Below are 19842 nucleotides of genomic sequence, written 5' to 3' on the forward strand. Positions count from 1 at the left end.
GTGTGTGTGTGTGTGTGTGTGTGTGTGTGTGTCTGTGTGTATGTGTGTGTGTGTGTCTGTGTGTATGTGTGTGTGTGTGTCCATGCTTATGAATGTGTTGATGTGTGTGAGTGTGTGATGTGTGTGAGTGTGTGTGTGTGTGTGTGTCCATGCTTATGAATGTGTTGATGTGTGTGAGTGTGTGTGTGTGTGTGTGTGTGTGTGTCTATGTTTATGAATGTGTTGATGTGTGTGTGTGTGTCCATGCTTATGAATGTGTTGATGTGTGTGTGTGTGTGTGTGCGTGTGTGTGTGTCTATGTCCATGTTTATGAATGTGTGTGTGTGTGTGTGTGTGTGTGTCCATGTTTATGAATGTGTTGACTGTGACTGTGTATTATGTTTTAATGTACAACAGTAACATTTGCTGTAGTTTCCTGGCCAAGCCACTAGTTAAGTGGTGCAAAGCTAAAACAATGAGTTGATTAATCGATTGGCCGATTAAAAGAAAATTAAGCTGCAACTATTTTGATAATTGATTCATTGTTTCAGTCTTTAAATGTGATGATTTTCTGCTTTTCTTATGGTTGTGAACTTAATATTTTTGGGGTTTGGACTGTTGATCAGATACAATGAGGAATTGGAAGCTGGGGGGGCTCTGGGAAATTTTAAATTTTCCCTATTCCCTATACATCAAGAAAATGAATCAAGTGGAGCAGTTCATTTGGATCAATGTGAACAATGAAGATGCTTTGCTCCCTCTGTGTGTCTTTCACTGTTTAGTCTCAGCTGCTGTTTGGCTTAAATATGAATAAAGCATCAATGTTTTAACAGGTCAGGTCTGCTTGGGAGCAAGCACTCACATGTAACACAGTTCTCCTCCTCTCCTTCCCTCAGGATGGAGGCCTTTTTAAATGAGTGGCTGTGGCAGGAGGAGTACTGGCTTCCTCAAGGTATCAGCTGGCAGGACATTGAGATGTCGGAGAACGAGGGCCGCTATCCTCTACCAAGGGATCTTATCTACACCTTGCCACTGGCCTTCGCTTTTATAGCCCTCAGATATGTCTTTGAGAGGTGAGACACACCTGCCCCAATCACAACTGGACCATGAAATCACAGATGCAAGATCCACTTTTTCCATTGTTGTCATTAACTTTGACGTCTGCTGTGCTTGACTAAATGGAGCAGTAAGTTTTTCAACATGTATGCTGGATCTACAACTGTGATCTTAAATTATGTGTAACTGATATTAAATGTGTTGGGTCAGTGTCAAGGAAACAGTTAAGCATGATGGTGACTTCAAGTCTGTCGCCAGGCGAAAGAAAAAGTTTAAAAACATTGTGTTTGTCTTATTCCCTCTTTGACTTGCACTGGTCATGCTGGCTGGTTTGCTGGCTGCTTATGTGTTTCAGGATAATGACTCTTCTATCCTTCATTAGTGCTCCCAGTAGATCGAGGGTGTAAATCAGACATGCAGTGGGAGGCAGGCAACATGAGTAGACAGTTTTTAGCTGCTGACTGTGTGGAAGCCCTCACTTCTCCCAGAGGGACCAGGTTTATAAAAAGTGATGTATATGTTAGAGGAAAAGGAAGATAATTACCTTGATGTAGCAATGATAGTGATGATTTCTTTATAGCTGAAGTACGTTTAAAGCAAACCACAGTTAGATAGCTACACTGAACTTTCTAATGTTAAATGGCTGATGCTATGCTGATTCACAATAATACCTGCTGGAGAAACAAATAGCCTCTGCAACCTCTTGTAGAGATATACCAACCACTGGGTGCTCACCAGGCGGCGGGGAAAGACAGCTTTAATGTAAATCCCAAGTTGGGCTTATGAGAATCCTGCTGAAGCACCGAAAGACTTCTTAGAAAACTGAATCTTATCTGTAGTATGATATGGCAGTGGTCATACCTGAAAAAATGTATGACCACTGTCATATCATACTACAGGAAGCAAAGCCGGACAAGACACAAGAGCCAGAGTGCTACAAAATAAAATGGGAAGTGAACCTCACATAAACACACAAGGACGAATATCACACAGTAAAACATAACAGACGGCAGAGGGCCTAACTGACCAAACATAATCGAAGACAAGGAACACGGAGACAGTAAAACAAGACCAGAACACTAGGCCAGACCAAAACTACAACATAACATGGGAAACAAAAAAAACACCCAACAAACCCATGATATTAGTCACCCGATGGAAACAAAAATGATAGACACATATGAGATCAATATGTGTTAACAGAACATTTTCTGTGCAGTTTTCAGCACCATTGTCAACAAAAGAAGATGTCATATTATAGGACTGGACAATAAATCTAATTATTGAATCACAAACATTGTGAATCTGTTACTGACCTTTAAAGAAAATGCCAGAATCCCATTTAACAAAGAGTCCAGAACAAATCAGAAATGCAACAACATGAGTAAAGAAAGATTATGCACTGATGTGTTAAAAACATTATACTTCTCTTTATCGAGGTCAATTTACTGTGTCATATATTTTAGGTAAAATCACACAGTCATATGAAATTACATGTGGGGAAGGATTAATGTAACATTTCCTTTGTCTAGAGTGTTCCATTATTTTTTTAGAGACCCAGCACTGTATTATGTAAATTGTAAATCGTGCAAAAGTCAGCTTGACTGTTGCTTAACTACTTTTGCTGGTAGCAGGAGAAGAATTGAGAATGGCAACGAGAGGATGCAGAGATGTGATGGCTGAACAGATTGGAGACCTGTTTTTGTATGCTTTACCTTATCAGCCGCTGTATTACCTGTCCTAATGTTGAAAATCTGCGTGAGCTTGCTCAGCACGTATGCCTTGTTTTCCATAAAGTCTTGTTTGTGCCTTCGTCAGGTATTTATTAGTAGAGGAGGGGTCAGTGAACAGTAGCATAAAATGCTGAATTCCACTATGCACTTGTGTATGTTGGTGGTCCAACTTTGTGGTAGTAGTGGTGGACAGTAAATTATTAAGTTGTTGCTTATGTCTGAGGAGCTGTCAATCAGCGGGAAGCTGAAAAGGTGTGTTTTCATTTGATCATCCCAGGCCACAGCTGTTGCCTGTAATGAGGTAGGTGTGTGTGTGTGTGTGTGTGTGTGTGTGTGTGTGTGTGTGTATGTTCCTGTAACCAGAGATCATGTTTGTCTCTGTGTAAAGCTGTCCTGACCATCTCATTCCCTCTGATCTCTCCCTCCCTGCCCATTTCAGGCTGATTATCTCTGAGCTAGAGTTACACACGTGATTATGCGCATGTGCGCACACAAACGCACACACACACATTTATCAAAACATCTCTCCAGTGCTTATACACACACATTGTCCTTATCCTTCTGTCTGACTCCATATCTCTCTAACATATGCAGATCAGGTGTCTGTTGATGCTGTATCAGCTAATGACAAAAGCCGTCTGGCCAAATATCACAATATGCCCTTGGGAGCAGCTTTACAGGCTGTCAGGAGCAGCATAATGAAATATCTTGTTGCCATTTCTCTGTCCTCTACCATGGTAGGATCACATTGGACAGCTGTTGATGTCACTTCACATGAATTCCTCTGTAATTATAATCCAGTTTGTTGTACTATCAAGACTTAAGTTGATATGAAAACATGTTTTCTTTTCTCTCCTGTTCTCTGTCCTCTCAGGCTCATCGCCGTCCGATTAAGCAAACGTTTAGGGGTGAAGGACCGGATTCGCATTCGAGCCGCTTCTATCCCGAAGCTGGAGAGCTTCTACAAACAGAACAGTCGGCAACCATCACAAGTTCGTATCCCTGTTCTGCCTTCCTTTTTTTAACGAAAAACTCTCATGTCTCTGATCAATAATTTCCAAATCCTATTTTAGTTCCCTATACTTGTACATCTTCAGTTTGGATTACTCACTATAAACGATGTAGTCTTCAGTTATTGCCTTGCACTCACAGCAATAAGCTTTAGGAGCAGCCACGAGCGGTTTCACTCTTAGGCTTCATCCAGGCTGCCCTGGCCTTGCCGGGGCTGTATGCAGCTTGAGAGGAAGATCTACAGACTCAGGGCCTCGTCAGTGTGTTTTTCAGAAATAAAACAAACAGTTAATCTATATTTTGATCTACAGTCAAAAAAAGATGCTAGAACTGAAGATAAATCAGTAAAAAGGCAGTAAACGACAATACTTTTTTTGTAATGATGCAAATGTATCTATTTATTTATGGTTTATTTAACAAGGACAGTAACAAATATGCTAGAGTTAGCCAAATGTCTATTTTTCATCTTTAGTCCCTGGACAAATGTCATTTTTAAAAAAGACTATAATACTACAAATTAAAATGTTGTTGAAGTAATTTATAAGCATGCAGACCAATAATAAAAAGAGAGGAGAATGTAAATGCTAATAAAAAAACATCACACAGGACACCATTATGCTTTTATACATTGTAATTGTAAGTAGTTGTATTGCACTAATAACACAGCAGTTTGTACAGCAATTCTAATTTGTTGTAAGATTACCATTATTATTGAAAGCATGATAACCAGTATTATTTCATTACATGTTGTCGTCATTATGTAAAATCTACACCCCTGATTATAGCGGTAGGGGATAAAAATGTATGCTAAAGTAGTTTTTCATGTTGCAGGTCTCCACAGATATTCTGTATAACCCTGCAGAGTAGCTGCAGAGCTTAATGGGAGTAGTCACAATAGGCCTCCAATTCACAATGCTTAGTATGTTAATAGCCAGGAACGTTGAAGGAAATGTGTGATCTGCTAATGTGGAGGTTTGTATACATTTGCAAACCGAAGTGCAGACAGTGAAAAGATAGATGTGAAAATGTATTAGTAGTGCAAGCACAGTTTAATATATGTTTTTTAGTGTAAGTTGAGTATTGTTGCATCTTGGCTGAAGAGCATAATTGTTTAGCAGTTTTATTTGGATGAGTTGTCGGCTGTCTCGGAACAAGGAACTTTTTTACTAATTGACATAAGTGACTCTGAGGCTAAGTGGTTGATGTGTTATAGAGGTACAAGAATTAGTCATGATACAGGAAACTTGAACGTTTTCTGTTAGGTGTGTCCACTGCACAGTGTGAAAAAATGATACTTCCTTAAAACAGCTCCCCCATCACTAGGCTGTCTGTTCTCCTTAGTAATCCTTTTGCCTTTTGTTTCCATCATTTCCTTTTGTGAAACTACCAATTAGAAGTTTGTTAACCTCTGCAGCAAAACAATAGCACAACAACTATGTCATTACTGTAATTGCAAGTGTTCCTTTGTGCAGAAAATGTTTTATTCTTCTCCATTAATCAGTGAATAGGAGAAAATAAATTAGAGGCATTAACGGTTACACGGAAATTGTCTGCCCTCCTCTTGGTGGAGCGCTGCTCGGTCTTGTGTGTATGTGCATGTACATGTGCATTTTTGCCTGTGTACACTGACTTATTTGCATGTCATCAATTTCCATGTGGCCTGGACTAGAAACAGCAGCAGCACCTGTCTGTCTGTTGATCTGCCACGTAAATACCAGGCCACAGACACAAAGATGGAAAATAATATGAAATTAACTTGTAAGATCCATTTGCACCACCTAGACAAGGGATAATGTTGCTCCCTCAGTGTTATTGGCTTATCCTTTAATACAACACAAGAGTGCTACACATAGTCAGTGTAGTTAAGAAAGACATGAGCGTTGCTGTTTTGCCCCAACTCAGAATGATACTGTCCTGTAATTAAGTTTCTCCAAGCACAAGCACCTTTGTACCACTAACACAACACCACACCACTGTGTAAAGTATCTGGATGCAGAAAGAGAGAGCAGGGAACATACTCTTGTTACAGACTCAATGGCGCTGACAAATGGTTGTGTTAAGCTAATTTATCATTGTAGGAGTCCTCCATTTTTTTTCTCAATCAATGTTTTTATTTGAGCAAATGGCATTTACACAAATACAACAGTACAGATCTGTTTATACAGCCATATTGACATACAGTAGATGGTCACAACATTATTTATATATATTATTATATATATTATTTATATATTTATCATTTAGTTGCGAGATTAACACATATTACATAAGAAAAAAAAAGAAAAAAACAAAATTAGAATAAAAACTAAATACAGGGAAAAATGTAATAAAATGCCACACAAGAAGAACAGGTCAATCCCACCCTACTCCAACCACCCTATTCCACCATCGGCTCGCTATTCAGCTGATGTCAGAGTAGAAGTCCTCAATTTTGACAAAAAAAAAATTATTTAATATAGGTATATAATATGCTGCTGTCAGAGAGATCAGCAGTAATATTATCACATGTTAAATATTGCATCTCAGTGAGTGAGAGAGCAGCAAGCAGCATAAAATGTCTCTGATTAAGTGCAAAGTTAAATCTAACCCTGTATGTGCGCCTGTGCTGTAATGTGTATTCAGAGTGATGTGGTGAGCTTGGGGAAGCAGTGTGGACTCTCCCAGAGAAAGATCCAGACCTGGTTCAGACACAGAAGGAACCAGGACCGACCCAGCAACACTAAAAAGTTCTGCGAGGCCTCGTGAGTTTTTATTTTCTGAAACACAGTTTTGTTTGTTTGTCCATTAAGGCTGCAGCAGGCTAAATGTTTGAGGGACCGATCTTGTCAGTCCAAATGCCAAAGTGGAGCTGCAGTAGAGCCACTAAAACTGAGATGGTGCAGATTTGCACTGTTTGACTAAACTGCAGGTTTGTTGCCTGTGTTGTTGAACGTGGGGGGAAAATCTTTGCTGTGCATAGGAAGTGATAAATGAATGAATGGGAAAGAGTGAAGAACAGCAGTGAAGGAGTGTGAGCTGCCTGGTGCAGGTTTCACAGAGTGAATTATTTTACATGGTGGATGTTGTGTAGACATATTTTTACATAAGTCTCTTCAGAAAATGATATATAAAGTCTATATTTAATTATTTCAGAATAGAATGAGTTCTACCTTTACAGGAAAAAACAGATTGCCATGTTTAAAGCCAGAGCAGTGTTTGTTTTGAAGACCTAGAGTCATTCAAATTCAGCATGTTTGAAAGAAACCTTGCTGTACACCATTGCTTTTTGACATTTGTTAAATTTGTTCCTGATAAAGCTAATTCACTAATTGACAAATGATGGTGTTTGTTTATCTGTGCAGCTGGCGTTTTGTCTTCTACATCATAGCGTTCACTGCAGGGCTCGGCTCCTTAATCAATGTAAGTCTTTTAGTCACTTTGATTCCTTTCAAAAGATAAGCAGGCCTTTAAAGATACAGTGTGTAGGAATAGCAATGTTGTTACAATGTTCAATTTAATATTTGGTGTGAGCTACAAAACATTTGAGCAGTAATACATACGCATTTCATAGTCCCATGTGGTGTCATAGTCATAGAATGTATAACCTCATTTTCCTACAAGGCATGAATTAATATTCAGTCTAAAGCTTGTATCATGTGAAGACTCTGCTGACGATTGTTTGATCTTCCAGGCTCCATGGTTCTGGGACCACAGAGAGTGTTGGAGGGGTTATCCCAAACAGGTGAGCAGGAAGTAGCATGATTTGATAATGTTGCTGTTTTATAATGTGCTGTTCTTTCACTCCCTCTCGCCTGCAAGGACTTTCACTTACTTCAAACACTTTATTTTAGCAACAAAATAGTGTCAGATCATTATGCAAAATATACTGAACAAAATTATAAACGCAACACTTTTGTTTTTGCCCCCATTCATCATGAGCTGAACTCGAAGATCTAAGACTTTCTCTATGTACACAATAGGCCTATTTCTCTCAATATTGTATATCTGTCAAAATCTGTGTCAGTGAGGATTTCTCCTTTGCCGAGATAATCCATCTACCTCACAGGTGTGGCATATCAAGATGCTGATCAGACAGCATGGGTATTGCACAAGTGTGCCTTAGGCTGGCCACAATAAAAGGCCACTCGAAAATGTGCAGTTCCATGAAACAGCACAATGCCACAGATGTTGCAAGTTTTGAGGGAGTGAGCAATTGGCATGCTGACTGCAGGAATCTCCACCAGAGCTGTTGCCTGTGAATTGAATGTTCATTTCTCTACCATAAGCCTTCTCCATAGGCGTTTCAGAGAATTTGGCAGTATATCCGACAGGCCTCACAATCGCAGACCACGTGTAACCACACCAGCCCAGGACCTCCACAGCCAGTATCTTCACCTCCAAGATCGTCTGAGAATAGCGACCCGGACAGCTGCTGCAACAGTCGGTTTGCATAACCAAAGAATTTCTGCACAAACTGTCAGGAACTGTCTCAGGGAAGCTCATCTGCATGCTCGTCGTCCTCATTGGGGTCTCGATCTGACTGACATTTCGCACAGCCATTGAAGAGGACGGGCCAACATTCCACAGGCCACAATCAGCATGTTGATATGCCACACCTGTGAGGTGGATGGATTATCTCGGCAAAGGAGAAGTGCTCACTAACACAGATTTTGACAGTTTTGTCAACAATATTTGAGAGAAATAATTTTTTGTAGATAGAGAAAGTCTTAGATCTTTAAGTTCAGCTCATGATGAATGGGGGCAAAAACAAAAGTGTTGCATTTATAATTTTGTTCAGTGCAGTTAAATAGTAATACACCACGTGTTCAGCTAAAAATGAAACAGCAGTTCTGGTAATTAATCAAACAAAAATGCCAAACATTAGCTTGTTCTAGCCTCTAAAATGTAAGGTTTTCCTCCTTTACTTCATTTTATGTGATTGTATTCTGAATACCTCTGATTGTGGACTGTTCGTCGGACAAAACAAGACATTTGAAAACATGGGCTATTTGAACTTGCAATGGCCATTTTTCATTATTGAAAGATAAATGAACGATTTATGGGTAGTGAGAATAACTCTATATACAACCCTAAAGAAAAGGCAAGTTTATTTATATAGAACATTTCAACAACAACGCAATTTAGTGCTTATGCAAAAACAATGGCTGGGAGGGACCTAACAAAACAAAGTCTTTAGCCTGTTTGAAGGATTTAGCCACTGAAGAACACAGTTGGGTCAGTAGGCTAGACTCCACCCAACCACTAACTTTCTTCTCCACTCTTTCGCTTCCTTTACAGTTGACCTAAATGGTTTGTGTTTCCTTTTTTTTGAGAAGCTAATATCTGTGTTTTGTTGATGACAGTCCTACACAGAAAACAGCTCTTCCTGGGTCATGGCCTCGAACAGAAAACAGTAGAAAAAATGCAAAGCTCTCTGTATCTGCAGTTTGACTGATTGCAGCTCCTGCAGACAATACATCTGCTAACCTTTATTTGTGGCCTCAAACAGAGAGAAAGGATGTGTTTTTAATGGTTAAATGTCTTCCTACCATTGTGGTGCTGCAGGCTCGAAGAATGTTTAGTTTTGAGATAGCACACCACCACTTTCTACGAATACAAAACACTCCCTGTTTATGAAAGCATTGACAGTTTTGTCATTATACTGTATGTTGTTCCCTACGGGAATGTGAAGTTCCTATCTGACCATTGGGAGCTTATCACTGAATGCTTGCTCGTCTTCACCATGGTACTTTTCCACGCACACACAAACCAACTAGACAGGGTTGAAGCTGTAAATACACGTTTGTGTGGAATTCTGGGTAGTTTTAAGACAAAGGGCACTTTTAGGGGGGTCCCATTACCTGCAACCCTCCTAAATCTTCAGATCTTTCTAAGCACACACATGCAGGAGGGGCCAAAGTCACTCTGCAATATCAGTTCATTTTACCCTTTTAGCTTCAGTATACATCTACAGTATGTTTTCCTGAGGGTACATGGATATGTGGGATGGTGGAAATGCTTCTATTGCAGCCAGCCACAGACCACTGAATGTAAAAGTTTAACTTATTGTCTCTCTCTTCCTCTCATCCTGTAGCCAGTGGCCGAGGCTCATCACTGGTATTACATATTGGAAATGGGCTTCTATTTGTCGCTGCTTCTGTGTGTTTCTGTGGATGTTAAGCGAAAAGTGAGTGTGAGCTTGATTTTCAAGGATGAAACACACGCACGCACACACACAAACTTAAAACCTCAATGCAACATCCTGTCGGTGTCAGTTTTCTCTGCATTTCCTCTCATTATGTGCCTGAGATTTGAAGTTTTAGTTATATGGTAAAGACCAAAATGCTAAATATCATCACTTCTTTTTGTGTAATCCCAATGTTGTTTTTCTAAATTTATTAAAGTAAATTTAATACGGATTATGCACGGAATAATCTAATATTACATCATAAATTTGTGTATTTTGCGTTTGCTCTCATTTTAAAACTGAGTATTGCAGGATTTGAAATCTGTAGTAAGAGATTAGCACATACCGTAAAACTAAGTGATATAAAAATAGAAGATGAAAGTGATTTACTACAGACCTATCCGAAGATACTTAATCAACTTTTACACGTATTCTAAACTTCTCAGTTAGACAGTGGGTGGTCTATATTTAAGATGCTTTATATATAGAAATTACAGTAAATAATCAATGAAATTCATCTATTTTAAGCTGTATGCAGTTCCTGCAGCTTTCTAAGGCAATTTCCTTCATTATGGGAGAAAAAAAGTGTTTTTGTGATCAAAGATATTTGAGCTTCAAACACTACAACAAATCACTGCAGACAACATGTAAATCTGCCTTTCCAATATTTGGACATAACTGATGAACAAACCACAGATGCTGAAGTCTTGGTTACGCTACTGCACGTCCTTCTCATACTGTGTGGTCTGTGTGTGTGTGTGTGTGTGTGTGTTCCAGGATTTCAAGGAGCAGGTAATTCATCACATCGCCACGATATTCCTCATTGGTTTCTCCTACTGTGCCAACTATGTGAGGGTTGGCACTCTGGTGATGCTGGTGCATGACTCTTCTGACTTTCTTCTGGAGGTAAAACACCACACCCGAATTTCAGTCTGTGCAAAATGATTCATTCAACAATGTTGAAGAATGGGAATGAGGAAATAGAAAATGCATCATTGAAGTGTTTTCAGAAATGAATGAATTGTGTCTACTTAAGTGACACTGGACAAAGGTCGCAGGGAAGTTGACTTGTACACAGCCATTGTTCATTTATTGAGGAGGTTTTCCTATCCGTACACAGTATAACCCTACGCCTCGCTCAGTTTGCATGTGGTATGAACTGAGCTGTTCATAGAAAAGCATTATGGCCTAGGGTAAAAAATATTCTTTGTGGCTGTAAAATCATTACCTTCAAGTCTCTCATCGAGACAATAGGTCCATTGTCCTTGGTTTTATGGTGCAGATTTTCCTGGGTGTAACATTTCACTGATACCATCTGAAAATCAAGACTGTCACTGTTATCTCAGCTAGTCATGTGACCTCAGACGTGACTGGGTGTCGCCTGGCCTCTGATAAATGTCATGAAGGGACAATGATGCGGGTGTTATATTCAGCCAGTACCTCTGTACAGCTAAGCATGTGTTTCTGAGTAGGAGAACTGTTTTGGTATTATAAGAAATTGGTAACCCCATTATATTACAGATATTTAATGGTATTTTGGCCTATGAAGGTCTATTCAAAATTTCATTGCCTAAATTAATTTATTTAAAATCTTTTAATTTCCTTTGAATTTTCTAGACTGCTTCTAGGATTCCAACTTAAGGGAAGAATGTAGGCAACTTTGGAAATGTTTTTCTTGTATTAAATTTAGAAATTTTGATTTTTGTATTTTAGTGGTCTAGTTTCACCCACTCAGTGGTAGATGGCAGTTTGAATTGAAAGGTAGGGGTATTTCCTATGTTACAACAAATGAAAATGGATGAAATAAGGTCAGGGTATGTAAGTGGCTAGGGAGACTATCCTGCTGTTACTTTGAAGCACTGAACCTCTCTTTGGCCACTCACTGCAAGTTGCTCTAGATACAGCATTGGCGAAAAGCCAAGGATTGTGTGCAGAGATTAATCATAGATGTAAGCTGTAAGAGTGTTTGGGCACTGTTTTTTCGCAATTGCTAATAGCAGGCACTTTTTCTTTTTAACTTAAAGTCTGCCAAGATGTTGCACTATGCCGGCTGGACGAGGATATGTGACTCGCTGTTTGTTGTCTTCTCTCTGGTCTTCCTGGTGACGAGGCTGGTGGTGTTCCCTTGCAGGTATTTATATTTTCCACTTTTTGAATGTTGTTTTTTTAGTTCCTGCTCTGTTGCTCTGTAGCACCCAACTGTGTCCATGTTGTCGTGTATTCCTTCATGCAACATTGTTCCATTCTCCCTCACATAAATGGTTTCTTAGCTAAGAACAGCAGGTTTACAGTATTTGTAATAGTTGATTTTGCCAGTTGAGAACAGTACTTGATTGGTCGAAATACTATGAACCTTTCAAGAGCTGGTGCTGGAGCAATACTAAAACTAATTGTATCTTACTGTGTTTTTTCCCAGAGTGCTCCACACAACCCTGGTGGTTTCTCTAGAATTCTTCCAGCCCTTCTGTGCTTATTATTTCTTCAATACGCTGCTGTTAGTGCTGCAAGCTCTGCACATCTTCTGGGCTTATCTCATCCTGCGCATGATCTACAAGTTTGTGTTCACAGGCAAGGTGAGAAGGGTGAATGAAAAGAGAAGGGACACACACTGAGTACTTTGGCACCAAAAAGTCTTTTATTACTTTTTTTTTCTTTCATAGGTGGAGCGTGACGAACGTAGCGATGAGGAGAGTGAGGTGGACGATGAAGAGGAAGAGCCTGAGGAAGAAGGGGATGAGTGCAGCTGGGAGCAAAGAAAGGGTGCAATCAACTCCAAACTGGCATCGCTGGCTAACAACTGTGTCCTGAACAACCTGACCAACCAGAGGAATATAAACAGCAGACTACCGAAAGCCAGATAATGGAAAAGCTCCATGTCTCCCACTAGGAGAAAAAATATATTTCCCCCACCGCCTTTTGGAGTTGAACTAGATCAGGGTAAGTCTGCATCCAGTTTACCTTGAAAAAGCGGGCGAAGAAGCACAGATGATCTGCACATCCAGTGTGAGATTAGGAGGAAATGCCATTGTAACTGTCACCACTACATACATATATTTGGTAAAACAAGGAGACAGTGAAATTTCCTTTACAACAAATCATATGTGTTGATTTGCAAACTATGTATTTATGCTGTTTCTTTATATTGTAAAACAAAAACTTTTTAGTTAATACATAAGGATACAAGTACCTAGACTGTGTTATAATGCAATTATCTTTTCTTTGGTCAACAAGAAAAACTAAATGTTTTTTATACAAAATCAAACTGTTCTAATTTAATAGGTGGTATAATATGTTTTAAACAGAGCAAACTAAAGCTGTAATTTATTAGTCATTCACTCCCACAGCTCGGTATTCACATAAACAGTATGGTTGATTGTACATAGACTAATGAAAACATTGATTGTAGTATATCTGTTGATAAACCACTTTCTATAGCTATTTTCTATGAACCGTAAACTCAACAGGTAATTTTTATGTTATAATCTGTGGCTGAATATTAAACTCTACTGCAGTATTTATACTTTTCCATGATAGGATTTCCTTTTGTCAGTTATGTTTAAGCTCACTTGTTATAAAAGATATGGCGCCCCCTGGTGCACAAAAAAAAACATGTCCCTGTAGAGAAGGCAATCCCCATGTCTGATAAAGTGATGCCTTTACTAAACTGATGTACTGCTCCTAGGAATATGGACTTAAACCGTATGTGTGTCTGTTTTTGTGTTTCTTTTTCTACTCTGAATATCATTGTGACGGCCAGCATGACTTCTCAGTGAGGTTTTTGTTAAGGTTTACTCTAGTGGACTTTAGTTTTCTGCTTTGGCTGCTGTTTTTACACTATTCTGTGACAAGCACTTGATTTTAAACTCTGTGTGGTAAGTAGGATTACCACTACTGGACAAACACACGGGCCAGGCCTTACTGTGACTGGTTGTAATGTTTTGCTTAAAATGTTGGTGAGGCTGGTGGGTAAGCCATGAGAATTATGCACACACACACACACACACACACACACACACACACACACACACACACACACACACACACAAGTATGACAGGCATTAGTGAAATGTGAAGTATTTTAGATAGTGGACTAATCTACAAAGGTCAGATGCTTTATGGCTCAGATAAAGAACAGTCTTACTAAAATGTAAAGAATGGTGATTCTAAAAGCTGATGAAATACAGTATTTTGACAGGACTAGTCTATGCTCTGCTACTTTGTTAGGAACATCATTGTCATTGGATTTTACAGATATGTAATCACAGTGGAAAACTAGAGTACACACTTTAAAACTGGTATTACATTTTCATAGGTTGGTATGGGCAACTCTGTAAGATAAGTGGTTGCTGTGTTCACTCACTGCATCTAACCTGATTTTAAGTAAAGACAAGTGTGATGGGAGTAGAAGCAGAGTTGTGTCTGACTCTGAACTGGACTTAATAGCAGGAGGGCCCACAACACAAGGTGGGATTCAGGTTGTAGAGGACTAAAAGGGCTGATCCACTGAATAACACACCCATGACCCCCACTAAAATATTGCTTTTGTAAATTAAAACTGTTGATGACTGTTCTCTTATGAGTGCACAAAGATTTTCTTTTGATTGTGTGTTGAAAGGTTTTAATAAATTACTTCTATTAAAGATATTAGCAAAGCTGTCTTCTTTTAAGCAGATGATTTTACTGGTCATGTGCATGTGTTGACTCAATCCATTTTTATAGGGTTTTTTTTATGAAACAGATGTTGTTGTTTTTTTATTAATTTCACCCAAATCGTGACCTCTTACATACAAATATATTTTGCTAGTGCTCTGTTTAAAGCAAGAATGACACTTCTAGTACAAACATATACATAACCACAAATAGTGTTTTCATTCAGTCACATCACACATCTCACGTGACCATTCTCATGGTGACACACCCTCTGAGGGGTACAGGGCAGGGTATGGCATCATCTACCTCAATGCAAGTGTCTATATAAGGGTCCATCAGCACCATGTTTGGGAATGCCTTGTTACTCTTCCTCTCACTAACCAGGTATATCTGGCCGCTGACTGTTGTGCAGCCAGAGAAGAACTTCCTGTCCAGACATTCCTCCTCCAGTACAGTCCACTCATCTGTCTCCACGTCAAAACGCAAAGCTTGGCCTCCAAAAAGGTAGAGGGCGCCGTTGAGCTCTGTGGCAACCAGGTCATATCTGTGAAAGGGTTAAAAAGAAAAGGTTCAATTGCCACATGATTACACTGCCAACTAAGGCTGAAGGAGAAGCTATTTTGTAATATATATATGTATATATTAATAAAGAAATATTACTTTGACAGTGTCAGAGAGCAAAGCTGTCAAAGAGTCAGTGCATTATTGAAAATTCACTCACCGTGGAAAAGGAGAATAGGAGACCACATCCCACTGATCCTCCTTTACCATATACCTCTGGATTCCACCATACGCCTCCCCGTTTTCATCCAGGCCACACGCCACGTAGATACATGACCCCAGAGCAGCAATGGCTGCCCTCTCCACAGCCCTAACCATGGGGCTGACCTCCTCCCAACCATCCTCCCCTGACCCCAGCACCAGCCTTTCCACATCAGCCACAAGCCCCTCATCCATGCTGCCCCCCAGGACATACAGTACGGAGTCCAGTCCTATGGAGCCGTGGCTGTGCCTGGACTTCTGCAGGGCCGGCCCATCTAGCCAGCACTGGTTCCCACATTCATATATCCTGACCCAGTCCACACTGAACCACAGTACGTCCCTGAAGTAACCACCTGTCACAACCACGTTGTCCCCTACATAATGAGAGAAACCGAAAATAAAGAAAAGGTACTGTTAGGAAATGACATGACAGTTCTAATGTTCAATGTGGGAGTTGCACGACTGATAAAACCTTACATACACCACATGATGAATGAATACTCATTCAGCACTTCACTTATAATCAATGTCATCATTATACTTATCTTCATCACCATTTTCTTTATTCAACCATTACCTACAGCAGCTACCGAATACTGTGTGATGTTCTTCCTCTGCAAAGGTGCACAGCTCTGCCATCTACCACTGAGTGGGTGAAACTGGTAAAGTGCCTGTTGCTCCTGGTCGTGAGGTCCACCCAGGACAAAGAGGGTCTCTCTAGCCGTGGTCCTCCTCATTGACCTGCCCATTGACCAAGATGTAGGAAAATGTTCATTCAGCATGCAGATGAGCTTGGCTCTGGGGTCAGAGCTTTTCATTCTGGTCAGAAGTTCAGTGATAAATGGTAAAGACAGCGATTCAGGCCTCACCAGCTCAATGAGCTCCAGAAAATGTTTTTCTCGTTCAGGGTACAATGACACCCAGCGTAGGATGGCCTCCAGGGCCAGGTCATCTTTATGGATGGCCAGGTCATCACTGGCAAGAAGGTCTGCTATGGCCTCCTTAGACAGTGACAGGAAGTCCTCATCAGCGATAATAGCAGAGAAGTGTGTGAGCGCCACCTGTCGTGACGCCACATAGAGCTGAGTGCAGCCCAGCCGCCAAGCGTAGGCCATCATTCCCAGACAGTTGCTGAGGTGCAGCTCACGCTCCAGAAACTTGCAGCATAGCAGCCTGGCTCCCTCCAGTTGTAAAAAGTCTGCAGTCTCAAGGATCCCCAGAACATTTTCTCTGTCCAAAGCTAGTCTGGATGTCCTGCTGTATTCCATCAAAACTCTGAAATGCTGCAGGCTCACACCTTTGAGCTCAACTCTCCTTTTGCTGCTCTCCACGCCACAGCCAAAAAATAGAGCCCTGAAGTAGGGACTCTGGAGGGCCAGTCGTTGACGGTTGACATGAAAACTCTCTCCTTCTACACGTAGAATAGCATCCGGGATAACATCAGGCCCGGGGTTAGGGTCTTTCACATGTAAAGCAGATCCATCCTCCTCAGGTTTGTTCATATGTTCAGAGAGAGCTGTGAATGCAAAGCTCCAAGGTTTAAGGTCAGTGTCGGCTCTGTGGGCCATGTCACAAGAAACAACCGCACCAGCCGTCTTCTGCACAGTGCCTCCTCTTTGCTCTGGTTTACAACACACCAGCTGGTGGTATTAATAGACTTTTCCCCTGGCTGACATGGAAAGGGAGGTCACTTTCTAATTATAACACTGGGAGGTCAGAAGGACTTATAAGTGAACACTATCTGTCTGATAATTAAACTCTGATTGTTTTCTCGGGTTAGTAAATTTGTAATAAAGTTAACAGACTACTGAACAACAAAACGGATGACGTCAGCAACAGGCGCTCAACGATTTGATTGGTGGAACATTTCTGAGGTCAAAGTTTAACTTCCTTGTCACACAGCGAACATGGCGGTGAGTTCGTACGGTTTTCTCTTTCATTCAAACATCTGTTTACCTTTACATCCATAAACATTCTCATAGATATCTTTAGCCAGTAATTGTTTATAATGTATTTATTTAGAAGACCTATTAGAGAGTAACGTGGCGTTTGTCTTGTGTTTGCTAACTTGACTAGCCTAGCAAAGCTAACCTCAGGCTAAGTCAGTGAGTGTGTGTGCGGTTAGCCTGCATGCGACTTTGTTACAAACAATGTCTCTTTGCTCCGTGTAGGATAAAGAAAAGAAGAAAAAGGAGAGCATCTTCGACTTGTCAAAATACATTGACAAGCCGATTCGTGTAAAGTTTCAAGGGGGACGAGAGGGTAGGTGGATTTATCCTCACAATAAGATAATGCTAATCGTTGTAGCCAGTGGAAACGGGAACTTGTACGTTCAGGCATTGTTTCTCCCGAAGTCACTGATTGATTGCCATTGATCCTGGCTAAAGTAAACTGTAGACTGTGTGTTTCCCTCTCAGCCAGCGGGGTCTTGAAAGGTTTTGATCCTCTGTTGAACCTTGTGTTGGACGGAACAATCGAGTATATGCGTGGTAAGTAGAGACAAACTCTCTGCGGGAAATGTAACATTCATTACATCAAAACTGGGGCATATTTGGGCTCAGGAGCGGGCTGACTGTCATGGGAAATGTTATTATGTACAACATGATACTGTAAGACATGTTCTTCTCCCAATGTGCAAATAACTCACAAGATCAAAGAGACTGTATCACTTTACTTAGCGAGGATGACTGGCAGGGGTGGACACAGTAATAAAGAACATTTACTTTACACGTACTATGCTTGAACATGGGATGATGTTCAATGCAGGATGAGAACATGTACTTTACTAGAGTATTTTCTTTTCTTGCCACTTTCTACTTCAACTCCACTAAATCTCAGAGGGAAATACTGTACTTTTTACTTCACTACATTTATCTGACAGCTTTAGTTACTTTAGAAGTTAAGATTTGTACACACAAAACATATGAAGACTTCATAAAATATGTCTGACAAAAATAACAACAATAGTAGCACTTATAACTTCTGATACTTTGCTGTTAACCTAAATGGTGCCATAATCCTAACCAATGAGAGCAGCACCGCAGGAATATTTGAGAGTCCAAAACTACTACTGTAACACCAACTGTGATTCTTCATAAATAGTTGTCCCTTGTTTCACTAGTTACACTCAGTCTCATCAGTTGTAGGGTTTATTTTACCAGAGATCATAATAAGCAGAAGCAATGTGAAAGGTGAAGTAAAACTGAGGTAATTTTGAACACTATAGTTTTTGTGGTTAGTAAATATAAATCAGATTTGCCAGGGAATTCTAACACCTTGGGTTGGGAAATTTCCCACACAGATAGTCTCCTCTGAGGCCCTGTTTTGAATCAGATTGTGCCCATGGCGTTCCACGAGAAGTGTCTGGTTTAGGATGTATTTACTGGGGCCCTGTGGAGGTTTGCTTGGAAATAATGTTACTGTTTACATTCAGTGTTACCAAAATGCATTGTTGAATGAATTTCTTTCCTCATAAAACATTTGCAAAGCCGTTATTTTATTTTTTAAAGTTTGAAACATGCATTGTTGCGTTTACTCGCATTACTGCCACCTGTACATCAGTGGAACAGTGTGAATTACAGTATATCATATCATCACATGCACCTGCGTCCTCATACACATACAGGAGACTGAACTATATTGCTCTTTAACTCTACTAGTAAAAAAAAAAAAAAACTCCATAGGGTACCTTTTTAATAAGTTCATTAAATGTCAATCTGTGACATTTAATTCCTGTGTGTCTGTAACCCTTGTCCATCCAGATCCAGATGACCAGCTGAAGCTGACAGAAGACACCAGGCAGCTGGGGCTGGTGGTCTGTAGAGGAACCTCTGTAGTTCTAATCTGTCCTCAGGACGGTATGGAGGCCATACCAAACCCGTTCATACAGCAACAGGATGGCTAACACAGTCTGTCACTCACTGAGTCACAGTCTCACACACACAAATACAACCATGCACCCGCTTGTATATTTTGTTTAGTTATTTTTTTCTTGTTTTAATTTTTCAAAAAACAGTAACCATGTGTAAAACAAAGCAGATTTCTGTTGTTAAAATTCATAAGTTGATCAGCAAAAGGACATTTGAAAGCACCTCACTGTGACGTGCAAGTTAGCAAAGATTTGAGTTGTAAAGAGCCCACAAGCTTTGGGAAGTGTTAACAGTACCATTTTCTTTTTATCCAGAATAAGTAAACCTTTTACAGTTCTATGTTGTTTTTGATAATAAAATGAAAATGTATGTTGAGTGTTGGGAATTTTGTTCTTCCTTGTTCTTGTACATGTTTGTTGTATGCCAGAACTAGATCAACTAGATGTGATTCAAGGAACCCTAAAAGTTGGAGCAATTTAATGAACTTTGAGCTGCTGATTTCTATGTGGCTCAGCGGGCTTCATTTAAGCAGCCTTTTCCAGTAGGTTATTATATCTGATTCAGCAGTCTGTCCACTGACCACTGGTATTTTGTATAGTTACTGTCACTTGTGGGG

At 40.1% G+C, this 19842-nt stretch overlaps 3 protein-coding genes across 5 annotated transcripts in view; 2 read left to right on the plus strand and 1 right to left on the minus strand.

Moving 5' to 3' along the window:
• LOC123971787 (ceramide synthase 2-like) overlaps nucleotides 1–14585 on the plus strand; it is a 15538-nt gene extending 953 nt beyond the window's left edge. For 2 of the 3 annotated variants that reach the window (XM_046050814.1, XM_046050813.1), the window contains exons 2-11: nucleotides 876–1052; nucleotides 3643–3760; nucleotides 6402–6520; nucleotides 7121–7178; nucleotides 7450–7500; nucleotides 9853–9945; nucleotides 10723–10851; nucleotides 11970–12076; nucleotides 12362–12518; nucleotides 12606–14585. In XM_046050814.1, coding sequence (XP_045906770.1) covers nucleotides 877–1052; nucleotides 3643–3760; nucleotides 6402–6520; nucleotides 7121–7178; nucleotides 7450–7500; nucleotides 9853–9945; nucleotides 10723–10851; nucleotides 11970–12076; nucleotides 12362–12518; nucleotides 12606–12806 — 1209 coding nt within the window. In that variant the 5' untranslated portion in view covers nucleotide 876 and the 3' untranslated portion in view covers nucleotides 12807–14585. Of the gene's footprint in view, nucleotides 1–875; nucleotides 1166–3642; nucleotides 3761–6401; nucleotides 6521–7120; nucleotides 7179–7449; nucleotides 7501–9852; nucleotides 9946–10722; nucleotides 10852–11969; nucleotides 12077–12361; nucleotides 12519–12605 lie in introns of those variants that run through there. The other variant, XM_046050815.1, reaches the window with a different exon arrangement.
• A 250-nt stretch (nucleotides 14586–14835) lies between these two features.
• On the minus strand, nucleotides 14836–16426 carry LOC123970566 (kelch-like protein 23). Its single transcript, XM_046048652.1, has 4 exons — nucleotides 16227–16426; nucleotides 15935–16098; nucleotides 15317–15731; nucleotides 14836–15139 (listed from the first exon to the last, which is right to left on the minus strand). Exons 1-4 carry the CDS (start codon nucleotides 16328–16330, stop codon nucleotides 14836–14838), a joined length of 987 nt encoding a protein of 328 aa, XP_045904608.1. The 5' UTR covers nucleotides 16331–16426.
• Nucleotides 16427–17161: 735 nt separating this feature from the next.
• Nucleotides 17162–19601, plus strand: lsm7 (LSM7 homolog, U6 small nuclear RNA and mRNA degradation associated). The gene is made up of 4 exons (XM_046049822.1): nucleotides 17162–17270; nucleotides 17529–17619; nucleotides 17775–17846; nucleotides 19119–19601. Exons 1-4 carry the CDS (start codon nucleotides 17265–17267, stop codon nucleotides 19259–19261), a joined length of 312 nt encoding a protein of 103 aa, XP_045905778.1. The 5' UTR covers nucleotides 17162–17264; the 3' UTR covers nucleotides 19262–19601.
• The last annotated feature ends 241 nt before the right edge of the window (nucleotides 19602–19842 follow it).

This window comes from Micropterus dolomieu, linkage group LG05 (genome assembly GCF_021292245.1).
Source record: "Micropterus dolomieu isolate WLL.071019.BEF.003 ecotype Adirondacks linkage group LG05, ASM2129224v1, whole genome shotgun sequence".
Classification (NCBI taxonomy): domain Eukaryota; kingdom Metazoa; phylum Chordata; class Actinopteri; order Centrarchiformes; family Centrarchidae; genus Micropterus; species Micropterus dolomieu.